The sequence below is a fragment of the Oncorhynchus clarkii genome, unplaced genomic scaffold (assembly GCF_045791955.1).
Source record: "Oncorhynchus clarkii lewisi isolate Uvic-CL-2024 unplaced genomic scaffold, UVic_Ocla_1.0 unplaced_contig_13588_pilon_pilon, whole genome shotgun sequence".
Taxonomy (NCBI): domain Eukaryota; kingdom Metazoa; phylum Chordata; class Actinopteri; order Salmoniformes; family Salmonidae; genus Oncorhynchus; species Oncorhynchus clarkii.
Window position 1 is genome coordinate 18,722 of NW_027258535.1, and position 19,772 is coordinate 38,493.

The 19,772-nt window shown below is 43.4% G+C and overlaps 3 protein-coding genes across 5 annotated transcripts; all 3 read right to left on the bottom strand.

Moving 5' to 3' along the window:
• Nucleotides 1-449: 449 nt before the first annotated feature.
• On the bottom strand, nt 450-8,068 carry LOC139397202 (zinc finger protein 431-like). 3 transcript variants are annotated; one of them, XM_071144078.1, is made up of 5 exons: nt 7,978-8,061; nt 4,549-4,757; nt 4,013-4,435; nt 3,112-3,283; nt 450-2,875 (listed from the first exon to the last, which is right to left on the bottom strand). In XM_071144078.1, exons 3-5 carry the CDS (start codon nt 4,424-4,426, stop codon nt 1,443-1,445), a joined length of 2,019 nt encoding a protein of 672 aa, XP_071000179.1. In that variant the 5' UTR covers nt 4,427-4,435; nt 4,549-4,757; nt 7,978-8,061; the 3' UTR covers nt 450-1,442. The 3 variants fall into 3 exon arrangements, with proteins under 3 accessions (XP_071000179.1, XP_071000176.1, XP_071000178.1); XM_071144075.1 differs by lacking the exon at nt 4,549-4,757 and having other exon boundaries at nt 7,985-8,068; XM_071144077.1 differs by having other exon boundaries at nt 4,013-4,757.
• A 5,095-nt stretch (nt 8,069-13,163) lies between these two features.
• On the bottom strand, nt 13,164-14,687 carry LOC139397198 (zinc finger protein ZFP2-like). The gene is made up of 2 exons (XM_071144072.1): nt 14,156-14,687; nt 13,164-13,972 (listed from the first exon to the last, which is right to left on the bottom strand). Exons 1-2 carry the CDS (start codon nt 14,547-14,549, stop codon nt 13,164-13,166), a joined length of 1,203 nt encoding a protein of 400 aa, XP_071000173.1. The 5' UTR covers nt 14,550-14,687.
• Nucleotides 14,688-14,946: 259 nt separating this feature from the next.
• Nucleotides 14,947-15,828, bottom strand: LOC139397199 (uncharacterized). Its single transcript, XM_071144073.1, has 2 exons — nt 15,418-15,828; nt 14,947-15,159 (listed from the first exon to the last, which is right to left on the bottom strand). Exons 1-2 carry the CDS (start codon nt 15,826-15,828, stop codon nt 14,947-14,949), a joined length of 624 nt encoding a protein of 207 aa, XP_071000174.1.
• Between the last annotated feature and the right edge of the window lie 3,944 nt (nt 15,829-19,772).

Sequence of the window (19,772 nt, forward strand, 5' to 3'; positions counted from 1 at the left end):
ATAGGGTTCCATTTGGGACTATGACTGTAGCTTTATGTCCTAGAGAATAGGGTTCCATTTGGGACTATGACTGTAGCTTTATATATATGTCCTAGAGAACAGGGTTCCATTTGGGACTACGACTGTAGCTTTATATATATGTCCTAGAGAATAGGGTTCCATTTGGGACTATGACTGTAGCTTTATATGTCCTAGAGAATAGGGTTCCATTTGGGACTACAACTGTAGCTTTATATATATGTCCTAGAGAACAGGGTTCCATTTGGGACTATGACTGTAGCTTTATATGTCTTAGAGAAGAGGGTTCCATTTGGGACTATGACTGTAGCTTTATATGTCCTAGTGAATAGGGTTCCATTTGGGACTATGACTGTAGCTTTATATGTTCTAGTGAATAGGGTTCCATTTGGGACTATGACTGTAGCTTTATATGTCCTAGAGAATAGGGTTCCATTTGGGACTATGACTGTAGCTTTATATGTCCTAGAGAATATGGTTCCATTTTGGACTATGACTGTAGCTTTATATGTTCTAGTGAATAGGGTTCCATTTGGGACTATGACTGTAGCTTTATGTATAAACATATACTACCGTTCAAAAGGTTGGGGTCACTTAGAAATGTCCTCGTTTTAGAAGGAAAAGCACATTTTGTCCATTAAAATAACATCAAATTCATCTTAAATACAGTGTAAACATGGTTAATGTTGTAAATGACTATTGTAGCTGGAAACAGCTAATTTTGTATGGATTATCTACATAGGCGTATAGAGAGGCCCATTATCAGCAACCATCTGTCCAGATGCATCTGCACAATGTGTGCCTGAATACCTCCGGGGGTAGGCAGGAAGATCTGATCGCAATGTGTCCTTTAATTGTCTACACCCGGTCTTAAAATGTGATCACAATCAGAATGTGGACCAGATCAGGACAAAAGGATGCATGTTAGAACCTGGTATAAAACAGATTTTTAGAAACATCCTAAATGTATAAACAAGTCAACAACATAACAATTCAGCTTGTAAATGCTGGGGGGGGGGGGGGGGGGTCTAACAAATCAGGGTCAACACATTCTGAAATCAATTCAAGAAATATAGCCTTGAAATTGGCACCATGTTACAACACTCAGCAACGAACCCATATTAATAACAATATTGAATAATAATACTAATAATATTATTATATGCCATGAACGCTTCACACTCACACCCGAATACAGGTTGAAATTGGAACGCCATGGCTGTTCAGTAACATGTTATCAATGTGGCCTGAAGTACAGAAAAATATCAAATCAACAGTAATGTTTGGATTCAGTCTTGTGTCAGGTGAACTGTTGTGTGCTCAACATTTTTTCTTTCAATTGCTACCATGCTGTTCATATTTAAATCTGTAAGACATTTATTTCCATTTTACCCTAGGCCTGGTGTGATTGGTTGATGGATAGGTCATTCAACCCCGAGGCCTAGGGTGATTGGTCGCTCGAGGGCTGGTGTATCTCCTACATGTGTTTTCATGTGTTTCACCAGGCACCTATGATAGGAGAACCTCTCACCACATGGATCACACCTATAGGGCTTCTCTCCTGTATGTGTTCTCATGTGTGTAGCCAGAGTATCTGACCTGGGAAACCTCTTCCCACACTGACCACAGCTGTAAGGCTTCTCCCCAGTGTGTGTAAGCTGGTGCTTCTTCAGTGCCCCGGAGCGAGCAAAGCTCTTCCCACACTCAGAGCAGTGGTAAGGTTTTTCCCCGGTGTGCGAGCGCTGGTGTAGAGTCAGGCTTCCCGACTCAGCAAAGCTCTTCCCACACTGGTCGCAGACGTACGGTTTCTCTCCTGTGTGTGTCCGCTGGTGTGTTTTGAGCTGAGTCAGGGTGAGGAAGTTCTTGGGACAGTCGGCGCAGTGGTGAGTCTTCTCCCCGTTGTGTGTTCTCATGTGTGCATTGTAGATGTCTAGAGAGTAGTAGCCCTTACCACACTGTGGGCAGAGGTGAGACCTCACTTTAGCATGCGTCTGTTGGTGTACTTTCAGGTGGCCCATTTGGGAGAAACTCCTCCTGCACTGGGAGCATTGGTAAGGCTTCTCTCCGGTGTGAGTCCGCTGGTGTGCCTTAAACGTGGCCCTGTGGCTGAACGTCTTCCCACAGTGGGAGCACTGGAAAGGTTTCTCTCCTGTGTGAATCCTCTCATGGCTTTTCAAGCCAGACTGTTGGCGGAAGCGCTTCCCGCACTGGGAGCAGAGGTGAGGTTTCCCTCCGGTGTGGATTCTCTGGTGAGTTCTGAGGTCTGCCGACGAGGTGAAACTCTCCTCACACTGATCACAGCCATAATTAGTTTCTCCAGTGTGGACCCTCTGGTGTAATTTCAGACTATATTTTGATGAAAATCTTTTCTCACACAGTAAGCAGCTACAAGGCTTCTCTTCTGTGTGGGTTCGCTTGTGCAATAACAGCTGACTTGAGGTACAAACGCTTATCCCACAGTCTGAACAGCTATAAGGCTTCTCGTCTGTGTGTCTCTGCAGGTGTACTTTAAACTGGCTTGAATAACAAAAACTCTTTCCACATTGATCACAGTTATAGGGCTTCTCTCCTGTGTGTGTTCTCTGGTGTACTTTCAGTTCTTGTAACTGAGCAAAACTCTTCCTACACTGGGAACAGCTATAAGGTTTCTCTCCTGTATGGATTGTCTGGTGTTTTTTTAGTGCTGATGAAGATTTGCAACTCTTCCCACAGTCAGAGCAGCGGTGAGGTTTCATCCCTGTGGGTCTCCATTCATGTTTCTCGAGGTGTTCTGATCTGGAGAGACTTTTCTCTGCCTTGTGAGCATCAGGATGTTGTGGAGGTGCCCCAGAGGATCCAGGATAGTCATGTCTCTCTCCTGTGTAAACAAAACAATTTATAAAACAGTGAATACAGTGTAAGTCTTCATCATAAACTATCAGTCCTAGAGAAGTTGAATCACACAGCTGTGTTGTCAAAACAATATTACTTCCTCCTACAGACCACATTAATGCACCAACACACCCCTTAATCCCCCAGACCACATTATTAATGCACCAACACACCCCTTAACCCCCAGACCACATTAACACACCACTAAAACCTCCTACTTACTTTGATCAGTCAAATCTCCCTCTTCCTCCTCATCTCCTCCTCTCACAGTTCCACTCAGCCCGGGTGTTTTCCTGCAGTCGTCCAGCCACACAGACGCCCTCTTCAGACCCCGCAGTAAGGCACTCCTGGGAGAGGTACAACCCAGGGACTGGAGGGAGGAAGGTGGCTTGTCCTGGAAATCCCCAAAATAGAGACTAGATGAAGCATGGAGGGAAACACTCCTGCTTATGTAAATAAGTGGTCACCATGCCAATGATAAAGCCTTGTAACTTCTGTTTATTTAAAGAAGTGGTCACCATGCCAACGATAACCATGCCGGTACCATCAGTCAAGTAATATAAAAAAAGCACATTATTTAAATTTATGCTCAGCTGTGCCTCGCAAGTAAATACATCAACTGATCCATTTTATCAGAGTTCAAGTTCTAAAATATGATATGGCCTGAGAAGAACAATATTGGCAGGCCAAACATAGCCAATATGCTGTGATAATGTATTAAGTCTACTGCACAGACTACAGAACTGGTTTTATTAGGTTTATGTTGCATAGGCGGACATTTTTAGGGGGGTGGCGTGTTTTAAAAAATAATAATAATTGAGCGCTAGATCTCGGCTGGCATTTTAGCACTGAACGTAATCTTGACTCAGAGAAGGAAGGTGTCCACTGCTGTTTTTTCCATTTTGAAATCTCAAGTCTTTCCTTGATTCTTTCCTTTCCTTTCCTTGATTCCTCAATCGGGCTATTCTGCCTCCTCAAAAAGCATTGGAGGAGAAAGTCCAAGGAGGAGGAACCTCAGATCTTCTCCTCCAATGTCTGTACAGTATAGAAGGATTCTGAATCAAGAAGAATCCAAGACAGACTGTTGAGAATCAGAAATACTTTCCGACTGGGATGTACTCACACCACTCTCCCTCTGCTCTGGGGTATGCCTCTGTGGAGATGACTCCGCCTCCAGCCCGTTGCTAGGAAACCAATCCTTGTCCTGCATGTCCCATTCCTCGCCGCAGGTTGTAGCATCGTCATCATCATCAGACTGGCTGGAACTCATGGGTGCCACAGTAGATTCTTCCTGTATCCTCCTGATGTCATCTTTCAGTCGGAGTAACCAAGACATTCCCTGCTCCTCCGATTTGACTGAATCTGCATTTTCCCACATTTCCTCCATGATTTTACGTCGCAACGAGCGATGGTTCTTTCCTTTAGCTTGGGAGCCATCTATTCCACAGCGTTCACACAGGTAAAGTAAATTATCCTTAGTTAGAGTAAATAAACTCTGTTCGATTTCATCCAACAATGTTTCCTTCTCTTCACTCATGTTTTCCTGCTGTTGGGAACAACAACAACAATGCAGTCAATGGCAAGACAGCAGGAAGTCCATACACTTTAGATGACCTGTAGTAGAAGAAGACAGCAGGAAGTCCATACACTTTAGATGACCTGTAGTAGAAGAAGAGAGCAGGAAGTCCATACACTTTAGATGACCTGTAGTAGAAGACAGCAGGAGGTCCATACACTTTAGATGACCTGTAGTAGTAGAAGACAGCAGGAGGTCCATACACTTTAGATGACCTGTAGTAGAAGAAGAGAGCAGGAAGTCCATACACTTTAGATGACCTGTAGTAGAAGACAGCAGGAAGTCCATACACCTGTAATAGAAGAATGATACATCACAACACAGTATTGACAGTGTAATATGATTATTTACGACATTTACCAGTGTTCTCTTCTCATCACCTAATGCAACTACTGTAGATCTAAGTGTAGGCTGATCCTAGATCAGCCACAAGAGGCTGCCACTATTTGTGAGATTCAGATGTTTGGTTGGAATTTTTAATTAAGAAGAATTGCCAAGTTTGTCGACTACACAACGAAGGGACTTGTTTAATACATTTAGATTCTTCATGTCAAAGGTAAGTGAGTGTCCAAGGCCCCTTTGTAAGAGAGAACAGTATTTCCTTAGTCTGTATGTTTATGTAATGTTTTTATTATTAAAGTTAGTCTCCTAGTCCACAAGAACCGTTCGCCAGCTAACGTTAGCTTCCCTGGCAACGGACCCGTTAGCTAGCAGCAACGTTAGCTTCCCTGGCAACGGACCCGTGAGCTAGCTGCCACGTTAGCTTCCCTGGCAACGGACCCGCTAGCAGCAACGTTAGCTTCCCTGGCAACGGACCCGCTAGCAGCAACGTTAGCTTCCCTGGCAACGGACCCGCTAGCAGCAACGTTAGCTTCCCTGACAACGGACCCGCTGTGCGTATGAGAAACAGAACTGCGCAGGGAAAAGGCTTTATTTTGAACCCTTTTATTGGCAAACCCTTTGGAAACGTGTCATTTTACACAATTCAATTATAAAGGGGGTATTCATGAACTGCCGCCTGTCTACCGTAGCGTATTGTGGCATCTTCTCCTGAAAACATTTCAAGGGAACTCAGGAGATTTTTGTGGCTCAGTTGGTAAAGAAAGCATGGTGCTTGCAACCCGCACGAACATTGTATCCACTCACTGCTGTAAATCGCTCTGGATAAGAGCATCTGCTAAATGACTGAAATGCCAAATGTAAATCATTCACCTCCAGTAGTTGAGAGATTACGTCAAGACCGGGAGGGGTTGATCCACCAGAGTTATTTAAAAGACGACTGGACAATATATACAATATCAAGATTTTATGGGCATATACAGTACCAGTCAAAAGTTTGGACACACCTACTCAAAAGGTTTTTCTTTATTTTGACTATTTTCTACATTGTAGAATAATAGTGAAGACATGAAAACTACGAAATAACACGTATGGATGTAGTAACCAAAAAAAGTTAACAAAATCTAAGTATTTTAGATTGTTCAAAGAATCCACCCTTTAGCGTTAAGATTTCCCTTCGCTGGAACTAAGGGACCTGAACCATGAAAAACAGCCCCAGACCACTGCGTTCTCCTGGCACAAGCGTAATAAATCACTCCAGAGAACACGTTTCCACTGCTCCAGAGTCCAATGGTGGCGAGCTTTACACCACGATGGCCGATGCTTGGCATTGTGGATAATACATCACCATCCACAAGCGATAACGCATCATTAACAAGTGATAGGCTAATATTGTCACCTATCAGACTATTCTTGATTTAATGTTGTCTTAATGTATGTGAAATTTGATTTAGAATGGACCAATTGCATGAACCTGTCTCAGAACATGGGCAGGTGAAAACGTCATCTATGAGTTTTCAGAACCCACCAGTTGACTTTTATTGGTAAACGGTGCTAGCGACAATTTCAGCTACATTTCAGGCTGCCTTTGAAGATTTCTATGGTTTGGATAGCATTTAGCGAGTTCTCCCACTCAATTCTGCCGTAAACGAGAGCTGGAGAAGCAGAAAAGAACAAATGGAACGGAGGTAGAAAACGCAATTGTGCAACAATAAGGCAAATTGGTTCTGTGACGTCACCGCGGCAACGTTAAAACGTCATCTAGCGACTAATCAAGGAGCCAATATACCGGCACAGTTGACACGTTATAATAACCATAAAAACACAGAAATGGCTCCAATAGTTTTCCCGCCATTCAGTTTTCACATGGTGAATAAAAAAATAAAAAGTAAACGTGTGTTTGGTGTAGGCTCAACTTGGCATGAGCTTTAATAGCCTTGTAATTATCTTAGGGCAAGGTGAATTTGATTAAAATATTAGCCTCAATTTGCTCTCCAAAATTAGCAATGCTAATTATTGATAAAAGTGACTTCGTCCATTAGAGATTTGTGAGGTTATAAAACGTCACGCCAGGGTAAGACGACACAAAGTAGTTCTAAAATGCACAAATTCACGGCGAAAAAAATATTAAACCATTTCCGGGTTTTATGACTATGAGTCATAATACCCAGAAAGCCTAGTTGTCAAACGGGAAATGTTTTTAGATTTTAGAACCACTTCAAATAAGGGTTGTGTTTTGTGTAGACTTACCCTGGCGTGACGTTTTGATAACAGTGTAAATATTTCTAGGACAAGGTGACTTATCAACATCGTTGCCTGTATTTACCCCCTAAAATGTAACGCTAGTTAGCTGCTAATGTGGCTATCATAAGGAACTATAAATGCCATGGTGATCTGGACGAGCCTGCCGAATTGATGCAAAAGAATATCTGGATTAACTAATGCTAGCTAAATGTAGTAATTAATAAATTGTAATTTCTTTAAATTGACAATTTTGTGAACTGTCTTGTGCACGTTTTAAATTGACACTACCTGTTAGTACATGTGTCAGCTAGCTATGACATGAAGTTAGCTTGCAGGGACTTGTAGTCCTGCATATTTACTTTGATACGAATTATTATTTGAAATTAAGAGTAAATAGAGCAGAATATATTGATAAGTCATCTTGTCCTAAAAAGATTTACACGGTTATCAAAATGTCACGCCAGGGTACGCCCTTATTTTAAGTGTTTCTAAAAATCCCTTATGGGAAAGGGAATGGTGAAAAAAAACTTTCATTGTTTGACCGCTAGGTTGTGTGTATACGGTGGTACTCCAGCTAATCTTCCTTAAAAATAGTTGGCAACACCCATGGCACGTCAATATTGCCGCAACCAAATCAACTGCTTGCGGCATTTCACAACGTCGTTTAAAAGGCATCGACATGAAAATAAAACTATGGTTGATATGACCCACTCATCTTTGCAACGGCGCATTATCTGGCTAGCTAACGTGTAAAGCTAAGTTCACCAAGGACTAGTTAGTAACAACAATGTTTGTGTGACAGTCACACTGCCGGGTTTATTTGCGCGTCACAAAACTGGAATTGGTATCATATGAACGCTGAAAACCCAGCTACGTCGTTCATAGGTGCACAAAAACATCCGGTTGTAGTACATAAGTTACCAACTTACCAGGTACCTTGTAGAAAACAGCTAACGTTAGGTAGCTACCAAGCATCTGCCCACCGTTTTTTCCCCCCATGTGGAAAAGGTAGATAGCTAGCTACCCATATCTCTTCAGTTTCAGCTAATGATCCTTTACGTCAAAACAAAGTTGACCTGTGGATATTGTATTTTGTTTATTAAGAGAATAACATATCGCTTGAAAGCTACATAAGTAGCACGACTGTCAGCTACCATCTTTAGCAGCCACTTCCGCTTTGACTGACGTTATTACGTTCAGTCACGCAGGCCACAGCAATCGAGTATCGAGAGTTTTTATATTCTATTATGAATAAATACATGGATGACGCTTCGTGTAACTGTAATCTTACACTTCAGGTAAAACTTGATGCATTTTTATTTGTTCACTGAAGAATTAGTAAAGTGAAACAAAAAGGTATTCCAAAGAGATGTGTATTTCATCTTATTATAAAGTGGTATGTGTTCAATTTTAATTAAAACATGGACTATTAATAAAACACTGGCTCCGAGCCGGCTCATTTGTCTTGGAAACGGCTCTTTCAAAATACTTAAATCTTATGGTTCTAGGTTGATTTTTTATCTCCAATGTAAAGCGCAAAAAAAGTAGGCTACCATTGTCAGATCATGAAATGCGCCTTCAAATATATATTTTTCCTGGACAAATTAGATCTCTTTTTACAGCACTACAAAAATCAGCTTGGCGCCTTCTCCTCAGTGAGGATTCACCCTCTTTATATAAATATTTAGTAAATTATCTGCATATAATTGTTTTGAGCTCCTAAAGCAGTAGCAGCAGCATGCAAACCAGGGAGCCAAATGAACATATCGTTCACCTATGAGATTCGGTTCCCGGCTTCCATCATAATGTTGCATGCGTCAACCAATGGCTGTGTGCATGTCATCGACTGGAAGATTGCTGCAGAGTGGAGTCTCCAGTGTGCAGAAGCGACATCACCATTCATTTTCTAGATTCAGGTTCATTTTTAAACATCGGACCCTTTTTTTTCAATTTTTGCCTATAAATGACATACCCAAATGTAACTGCCTGTAGCTTAGGACTTGAAGCAAGGATATGCAAATGTTTTATTTAATTTAACTAGGCAAGTGAGTTAAGAACAAATTCTTATTTACAATGACAGCCTACCAAAAGGCCTCCTGGAGGTAGGGGGCTGGGATTTAAAAAATAAAGGACATCACGATAAGAGAGACAACACAACAAAGAGAGACCTAAAGACAACAACACAGCAAAGAGAGACCTAAGACAACAACACAACAAAGAGAGACCTAAGACAACACAACAAAGAGAGACCTAAAGACAACACAGCAAGGCAGCAACACAACATGGTACAAACATTATTGGGCACAGACAAAAGCACAAAGGGCATTACACAAAGCAAAGACAAAAGTATGCGTCTTTGAATGAAGAGATTGCGATAAAACTGTCCAGTTTGTTCCAGTCGCTAGCTGCAGCGAACTGAAAAGAGGAGCGACCCAGGGATGTGAGTGCTTTGGTGACTTTCAACAGAAAGTGACTGGCAGAACGGGTGTTGTATGTGGAGGATGAGGGCTGCAGTAGTTATCTTAGATAGGGGTGAGTGAGGCCTAAGAGGGTTTTATAAATAAGCATTAAACCAGTGGGTCTTGCGACTGGTATACAGAGATAACCAGTTTACAGAGGAGTATAGAGTGCAGTGATGTGTCCTATAAGCAGCAGCATTGGTGGCAAATGTGATGGCCGAATGGTAAAGAACATCTAAGAGATGAGTGCACTTATTTCTCATTCGCCTGAACGAGAGCCAGTCAGCCTGAGTATGCATGTGCCGAGCCTGTCGCCAAATCCATTTCTTGAGGTGGAGCAACTCTGCAAGAGTTACTGTTTTTAATTATAATTTTCTGTATGGGGATGTTAACAATACCACTGAAACAATTTTTAAAAGGAAGGTCCAAGCGTCTTCGACAGAGGGAATCAAGCTGATTCTATACCATTTTACAGAGGCCAGTTCATGAAGGAAGGCTTGCTCATTAAGAAGTTTTTTTAGCAAGCATCTATGACAAATCAGGACAGGCTGTTTCACTGAGCAGCCATTACAAACACAGGTGGTGGTTTAAGCATGTCCCAGTTTAGGTCACCTAGCAGACAAATTCAGACTTAGTGTAAGGGGCCAAGAGAGATCTTAGGGCAGGTAGGGTACAGGTCGATGCCGATGGAGGACAACAACATCCAGCCACAGTCAACAAAGAGCTATTTGAAAGTGTAATGCTTAAAACCAGCAAATCAGATTGTTTGAGGACAGACTTGATGGAGACAACCGAGCACTCCCCCACTTTTGGAAGACATGTCTTGCCGAAAAAGGTTATAACCAGAAAGGTTAACATCAGTATTCAAAACACTCCTTAACCAAATCTCAGTAATGACCAACACATCTGGTTTGGAGCTGTGAACCCACACTTTCAATTGATCCATTTTAGGTAATAAGCTTCTAGTGTTAACGTGCAGATAACCCAGGCTTTTACGAGAGCAGAAATCAGTGAAGCAGATATCAGAGCCCAATTGTGGCTAGCAACAGTAGAGGGGCCAGGCTGTACATGCACATTTCCAGATATTTAATCAACAGTAATACAATCAAGGCACGGCAGAGGACAGGGAGAGCTCTGCAGTGCTGATTTATGACATCTGAATGTGCATCAGATGGCAACGAGATCATATTGTACAGCAATTTCATCACGTAACATGAATACCGAAACTGGCGAGAGGTGGTTAGAATAGGATGGGAGGCCAAAAGTCTGTGTAACCCATTAGAGAGTCCGAGTCCTGAGTGTGGGAACAAACAGCCTGTCCCACAGTTGGGTAAAGAAAGTTTGTAGTCAACAAAGTATGCAGGAGTCATGAGGCAAAGAGCAAAATTAAACATATAACGACTTGGGGCTAGCTATTGTAAGTTCAGAGACAAAGAAAGTTGAAAAGGATTTATTGTTTTGTTGAATCGTCATGACTGGTTCGAGCCATCTGTTGTTTTTTTTTCTGCTACTTAACACAGACCTAAGATCAGTTTAAAGATCCACCGACGTCATTGACGTAGGGGTTTAGCTGGACGTTTCTGACTGGTCTTGGAACTGTGACAACGGGCAGCCTCTCCCTACTTGGCACGATGGGATATGTAGTGATTTTTGCCAACACAGCCACCAGATATGTACAGTCTTGGACCCGATTTGCCAACACAGCCACCAGATATGTACAGTCTTGGACCCGATTTGCCCACACAGCCACCAGATATGTACAGTCTTGGACCCGATTTGCCAACACAGCCACCAGATATGTACAGTGTTGGACCCGATTTGCCAACACAGCCACCAGATATCTACAGTCTTGGACCCGATTTGCCCACACAGCCACCAGATATGTACAGTGTTGGACCCAATTTGCCAACACAGCCACCAGATATGTACAGTGTTGGACCTGATTTGCCCACACAGCCACCAGATATGTACAGTCTTGGACCCGATTTGCCAACACAGCCACCAGATATGTACAGTCTTGGACCCGATTTGCCAACACAGCCACCAGATATGTACAGTCTTGGACCCGTAACCTTTTTTAATTTAATAAAATGAATGATCGTATTTGTTGATTGAATCAGACTTCATTAATATAATGAGTAATCCAGGAATGTCACAAGTTCCTTGAGAAAACTTGAGAAAATAGCTACTCTACAGAGCGCGGCTAAACTACTTCAGGACACGGTCTGCAGAGCGCCTCCTCCTCACCAGGTTAGCTGATAGGTGAAATACCTATCCAGGCGTTGTAAGAGCTGTCAGTGGTCAGCAACGTCTAAGCGTAGGAACCCACCCCTATTGCATCACGGTTCAGCGGTTACAGATCACCAATGTCATGACCTCATCTGGAATATATTGACCTTGTCCCGTCCCCCCCCCCCCCTGTTTATCCCGTTTGTACATTTTTAGGTTTGTCACACGCGATTATCTGACACTACTGGCCCGATTTTGACAAAACTTGGATGAATGATGCATCCTGCCCTTTTTAGAGATCACACACCGATTTAACCAGATGGTGGCGCTATAACAATAGAATGAAAATGCAAACTTTGAAAAGGTCGTGCTCTCTTCACCCCCGTTTTGACCTAAAGTCATGAAATGCAGTATGTATATATATATATATATCCTTCTCCTCACAAGGAACACATTTGCCTCAGAACCAGAAGTGCCTCCATGATGGATTTTCTGCCAAAACACTTAAAAACCGTTACTCCTCTGCAACCGAATGACCTGATCTGCAGGAAACTTGATAATGGTGTCCCTCTATGGACAAAAGTCTCATAAGGCAATATATTCTAGGCTGGTAAATTTAAAAACATGGCCACTATCGACCAATAAGAATTCCCGGTGGACGTGGTCAGGCACAAACGCACATTAAAATCACTAGCGGATATTCGTATTGTAACAAAATACTAACCAATATGACTTGGTGTGTCTTACATATCCAGCAGCACTTCATACTCTGCCACCTCCAATGTACACTGTATATGGAATACAGAGTGGGCTATTTTACCCAGAGTCGACAGAGGGGATTCTGTGATGTTTACCCAGAGTCAATACAGGGATCCTGTGATGTTTACCCAGAGTCAATACAAAGATCCTGTGATGTTTATCCAGAGTCAATACAGGGATCCTGTGATGTTTACCCAGAGTCAATACAGGGATCCTGTGATGTTTACCCAGAGTCAATACAGGGATCCTGTGATGTTTACCCAGAGTCAATACGGGGATTCTGTGATGTTTACCCAGAGTCAATACAGGGATCCTGTGATGTTTACCCAGAGTCAATACAGGGATCCTGTGATGTTTACCCAGAGTCAATACAGGGATCCTGTGATGTTTACCCAGAGTCGACAGAGGGGATTCTGTGATGTTTACCCAGAGTCAATACAGAGGGGATTCTGTGATGTTTACCCAGAGTCTACAGAGGGGATTCTGTGATGTTTACCCAGAGTCAATACAGAGGGGATTCTGTGATGTTTACCCAGAGTCAATACAGAGGGGATTCTGTGATGTTTACCCAGAGTCTACAGAGGGGATTCTGTGATGTTTACCCAGAGTCTACAGAGGGGATTCTGTGATGTTTATCCAGAGTCAATACAGAGGGGATCCTGTGATGTTTACCCAGAGTCCACAGAGGGATCCTGAGAACTGATGCCTGAGAGGATGGAGGTGTGGTGGTGATTCAGTCTGTCTGTTTGACTTCTCTCTCTGCCTGTGGGGATTTTCTCTCCGCCTTTGCGGGTTCTCTTTCCACCTGTGCGGGTTCTCTTTCTGCCTGTGTGGGTTTTCTGATGACTCTTCAGGTTTCCTGACTGAGCAAATCTTTTCCCACATATATCACATTGATAACGTTTCTCTCCAGTGTGTGTTCTCTTGTGTACAGTCAGCAGTCCTGACTGAGCGAATCTCTTCCTGCATAGATCACAGCTGTAGGGTTTCTCTCCAGTGTGCACTCGTTGGTGCATTTTCAATTCTACTGGCTGAATAAAGCTCTTCCCACATTGATCGCAGCGGTAGGGTTTCTCTCCTGTGTGCCTACGCATGTGTACATTCAGGGATCCCATGTGTGTGAAGCTCTTCCCACATCGATCACACAGGAAGAGAGAATTCTCTCTGGGGTGTACAAGCTGGTGCGTTCTCAACTCTCCTTTGGAAACACATCTCTTCTCACACTGTTCACAACTGTAAGGTTTCTCTCCGGTGTGGATATGCTTGTGTTTAGTCAGGAATCCAGATGAGGCAAAGCTCTTCCCACATTGATCGCAGACATATGGTTTCTCCCCAGTGTGTATACGCTTGTGTATATTCAGGTTTCCCGAACTAGCAAAACTATTTCCACATTGATCACAGACATATTGTTTCTCACCTGTGTGTATTCGCTTGTGTATATTCAGGTCTCCAGAACTTGCAAAACTCTTCCCACATTGATCACAGACATGAATACCCTCCCACATGTGTTTTCTCTGGTGGTGTCTTGCTAGGTCTTCTGAATGAGCAAAACTCCACTCACAGTGCTTACAGCTGTATATAGCACGAGGTTTCTCTCCAGTGTGTGTCGGCTGGTGTAAAGTCAGTGTTCCCGAGTTAGTAAATCTCTTCCCACATTGATCGCAGACATATGGTTTCTCTCCTGTGTGTGTTAGCTTGTGTTCAGTCAGGGAATAAGCTCTCGCAAAACCCTTCCCACATTGATCACAGCGATAAGGTTTCTCTCCTGTGTGCGTTTGCCGGTGCCGTTTCAACTTCACCGATGTAGGGAAGCTCTTCTCACAGTCTGAGCAGTGGAACATCACGCCAGTGTGTGTTCGCTTGTGTTCAGTCATGGAACAAGCTTGAGTAAAACGCTTCCCACATTGATCGCAGCGATAAGGTTTCTCTCCAGTGTGTGTTCGCTTGTGTATAGTCAATTGTCCTGACGTACGGAAACGCTTTCCACATATAGGACAGCCGTATGGTTTCTCCCCTGTGTGTGTTCTCACGTGTCTAGACAGTGTTCCTGACATAAGGAAACTCTTTCCGCATATAGGACAGACATATGGTCGCTCTCCTGTGTGTACTGTTTGGTGTCTTCTTAGGTTTCCTGATTGAGTGAAACTCTTCTCACATACATCACAGCTATAAGGTCGCTGGATCACTTTCAACCCTGGAGCCTTCCCAGATGATAAGACCCTCCCACTGAGCGAGCGACCGTTAGGGTTGTCCCCTGTGAAACAAAGACATGATGTTAAGGTTCCTCACATGTACTAAAGATTTTCATAATGAACTAGTGTTGAAGTATCTTCCCCATCCAACACAGATGAGCTGCTATACAACACTGAATAGTTAGTTACCTTAAGCAAATTTGCCTCAATGAATAAATATTGACCAATCAATGAACTGCTACAGAAGCAGATTTGTTGTCTAATACACACCATTGTTTCTACTTGATGACATCGAATCTGAATCTCCATATTCCTTCTCTTCTCCTCCTCTCGTAGTTCCACTCAGTCCTAGTGTTTTCCTGCAGTCAACCAGCCGCAGAGAAACCCTCTTCAAACCCAGTAATAATGTGCCAGCGGGAGAGGCAGGACCTGGGGACTCGGGGAGAGGGGAGGCGGGTGGGAGAGACATGTCCTGAAAACCACAAAAAGGGAGCCAGTATAAATCAGGAAGGACACACTCTCCTACTGGTCGAGTCATTTAAAAACCTCAAGTCTCAGCAGTATTTCCTTGACTCCTCTCACTTCTCTGGGCCTCCTGCTATAAAATGCATTAAGGAGACTACCTGAGGTTCCTCCTTGGACTTTCTCCTCGAAATTAATATTTAACAGGAGGTCCAGAGAATGAGAGGAGTCAAGGAAATACTGCTGAGACTTTCTGGGAAATACTCACACCCCTCTGCCTCTGCTCTGGGGTGTGGTTCTCTGGAGCTGGCTCTGCCTCCAGTCCGTTGCTAAGACACCAATCCTTGTTTTCCATGTCCCATTCTTCATCGCAGTCTGTAGCATCATCATCATCAGACTGGCTGGGCCTCATGGGTGCCACAGTAGATTCTTCCTGTATCCTCCTGATGTCATCTTTCAGTTGGAGTAACCAAGACATTCCCTGCTCCTCCGATTTGACTGAATCAGCAATTTCCCACATTTCCTCCATGATTTTACGTCGCAACGAGCGATGGCTCTTTCCTTTAACTTGGGAGCCATCTATTCCACAGCGTTCACACAGGTGTCGTAAATTATCCTCCGTTAGAGGGTGTAAACTCTGTTCGATTTCTTCCAGCAATGTTTCCTTCTCTCCACTCATGTTGTCCTGCTGGTGGAAACAACAACAATGCAGTCAATGGCAAGACAGCAGGAAGTCCATACACTTTAGATGACCTGTAGTAGAAGAAGAGAGCAGGAAGTCCATACACTTGTAATAGAAGAATGATACATCACAACACAGTATTGGCAGTGTAATATGATTATTTACAACATTTATTTACCAGTGTACTCTTCTCATCACCTAATCCAACTACCTAATGCAACTACTTCTAATCAGTGAGAAAGAATCTTTCGACAACAAAAAATGCTAGACTTCCTGTAGCAGTTTGGCCCAGATCCAGACGCTGCGTGTGCCTCCAGCTGAATAACTACACTTCCTCCCCAGTTACTTACACACAGGTGTCCAGAGCACGTTAGATAGGTGGCCACCTGTGCTAATTAGCTATGTCTTCCGTCTTGTCTTCAGTACAACAAGCGATGTAAACATGAAGACAGCGCCGTGTGGGAACCCTCTGTACAACAAGCGATGTAAACATGAAGACAGCGCCGTGTGGAAACCCTCAGTGCAACAAGCGATGTAAACATGAAGACAGCGCCGTGTGGAAACCCTCTGTACAACAAGCGATGTAAACATGAAGACAGCGCCGTATGTAAACATGAAGACAGCGCCGTGTGGAAACCCTCTGTACAACAAGCGATGTAAACATGAAGACAGCGCCGTGTGGAAACCCTCTGTACAACAAGCGATGTAAACATGAAGACAGCGCCGTGTGGAAACCCTCAGTACAACAAGCGATGTAAACATGAAGACAGCGCCGTGTGGAAACCCTCTGTACAACAAGCGATGTAAACATGAAGACAGCGCCGTGTGGAAACCCTCTGTACAACAAGCGATGTAAACATGAAGACACGGCCGTGTGGGAACTCTCAGTACAACAAGCGATGTAAACATGAAGACACGGCCGTGTGGGAACCCTCTGTACAACAAGCGATGTAAACATGAAGACACGGCCGTGTGGGAACTCTCAGTACAACAAGCGATGTAAACATGAAGACAGCGCCGTGTGGAAACCCTCTGTACAACAAGCGATGTAAACATGAAGACACGGCCGTGTGGGAACTCTCAGTACAACAAGCGATGTAAACATGAAGACACGGCCGTGTGGGAACCCTCTGTACAACAAGCGATGTAAACATGAAGACACGGCCGTGTGGGAACTCTCAGTACAACAAGCGATGTAAACATGAAGACAGCGCCGTGTGGAAACCCTCTGTACAACAAGCGATGTAAACATGAAGACACGGCCGTGTGGGAACTCTCAGTACAACAAGCGATGTAAACATGAAGACACGGCCGTGTGGGAACCCTCTGTACAACAAGCGATGTAAACATGAAGACACGGCCGTGTGGGAACTCTCAGTACAACAAGCGATGTAAACATGAAGACAGCGCCGTGTGGAAACCCTCTGTACAACAAGCGATGTAAACATGAAGACACGGCCGTGTGGGAACTCTCAGTACAACAAGCGATGTAAACATGAAGACACGGCCGTGTGGGAACCCTCTGTACAACAAGCGATGTAAACATGAAGACACGGCCGTGTGGGAACCATAACCCTACAAAACGATATGTACTCAGTTAAACAGCTTTTTTTAATGTATTATTTCTTTGCTGATATGAAAGATACTGTACGTTCCCAAATACTACTGCAGGCGATGCGGGTTAATGTCTAGAACAATAAACCCCTCCCCCAGTCAGAAGATACTATCCTCAACAGGTCCTAATCAATAAAACCCCTCCCCCAGTCAGAAGATACTATCCTCAACAGGTCCTAATCCATAAAACCCCTCCCCCAGTCAGAAGATACTATCTCAACAGGTCCTAATCAATAAAACCCCTCCCCCAGTCAGAAGATACTATCCTCAACAGGTCCTAATCCATAAAACCCCTCCCCCAGTCAGAAGATACTATCCTCAACAGGTCCTAATCAATAAAACCCCTCCCCCAGTCAGAAGATACTATCCTCAACAGGTCCTAATCAATAAAACCCCTCCCCCAGTCAGAAGATACTATCCTCAACAGGTCCTAATCCATAAAACCCCTCCCCCAGTCAGAAGATACTATCCTCAACAGGTCCTAATCCATAAAACCCCTCCCCCAGTCAGAAGATACTATCCTCAACAGGTCCTAATCAATAAAACCCCTCCCCCAGTCAGAAGATACTATCCTCAACAGGTCCTAATCAATAAAACCCCTCCCCCAGTCAGAAGATACTATCCTCAACAGGTCCTAATCAATAAAACCCCTCCCCCAGTCAGAAGATACTATCCTCAACAGGTCCTAATCAATAAAACCCCTCCCCCAGTGAGAAGATACTATCCTCAACAGGTCCTAATCCATAAAACCCCTCCCCCAGTCAGAAGATACTATCCTCAACAGGTCCTAATCCATAAAACCCCTCCCCCAGTCAGAAGATACTATCCTCAACAGGTCCTAATCAATAAAACCCCTCCCCCAGTCAGAAGATACTATCCTCAACAGGTCCTAATCAATAAAACCCCTCCCCCAGTCAGAAGATACTATCCTCAACAGGTCCTAATCCATAAAACCCCTCCCCCAGTCAGAAGATACTATCCTCAACAGGTCCTAATCAATAAAACCCCTCCCCCAGTCAGAAGATACTATCCTCAACAGGTCCTAATCAATAAAACCCCTCCCCCAGTCAGAAGATACTATCCTCAACAGGTCCTAATCAATAAAACCCCTCCCCCAGTCAGAAGATACTATCCTCAACAGGTCCTAATCAATAAAACCCCTCCCCCAGTCAGAAGATACTATCCTCAACAGGTCCTAATCAATAAAACCCCTCCCCCAGTCAGAAGATACTATCCTCAACAGGTCCTAATCAATAAAACCCCTCCCCCAGTCAGAAGATACTATCCTCAACAGGTCCTAATCAATAAAACCCCTCCCCCAGTCAGAAGATACTATCTCAACAGGTCCTAATCAATAAAACCCCTCCCCCAGTCAGAAGATACTATCCTCAACAGGTCCTAATCAATAAAACCCCTCCCCCAGTCAGAAGATACTATCCTCAACAGGTCCTAATTAATATAACCCCTCCCCCAGTCAGAAGATACTATCCTCAGCAGGTCCTAATCAATAAAACGTGACAATACGGTGCTGATCGTTCCATTTGGCTGCTGGGGGGTAAGGAGACCTCAATTCCACTAAAACCCTTGACAACTACGTGCCGTTTTCAGGGGATTGTTAAATAAATGTTTGTAACTATTTGGTTTAAATATCATCATCCTCTTTTAAGCTCATAGTCATAACTAAACATTTCTGATTATTCCACATGTATCTCTATCAGAGTTATACAGCAAGTAGCTGCATGCTTTTTATGATCAGTAAACATCGATGGATCACGTATTTTCAGATATGTGAGGGTAGCTAGATCCATTTGGCATGTAAGCTAGCCAGCCAAGTAAACAACATGTGTCATTTGTATCGAGATATCGTCAACTACCCTCAAGTATCTGAAATGACATGAACAACTGATGTTTACTGCTGTTGCCAATGTAGCAGTGTGACGTTGTTCCCCTAGATGACGCACCAAGTTGCACACAAGGACCGATTCAAATAGGCCACAGGTCAAGAGGGGATGTTAATCATTTGATAATAATAATAATTCAGTGTTTTTTATATTTAATTACAGCTGCATAGCTCATGTTTTTCTTTGGTGTGCATACATGTGATTGTAGTACATACATGTGATTGTAGTACATACATGTGATTGTAGTACATACATGTAATTGTAGTACATACATGTGATTGTAGTACATACATGTGATTGTAGTACATACATGTGATTGTAGTACAGACATGTGATTGTAGTACAGACATGTGATTGTAGTACAGACATGTGATTGTAGTACAGACATGTGATTGTAGTACATACATGTGATTGTAGTACAGACAT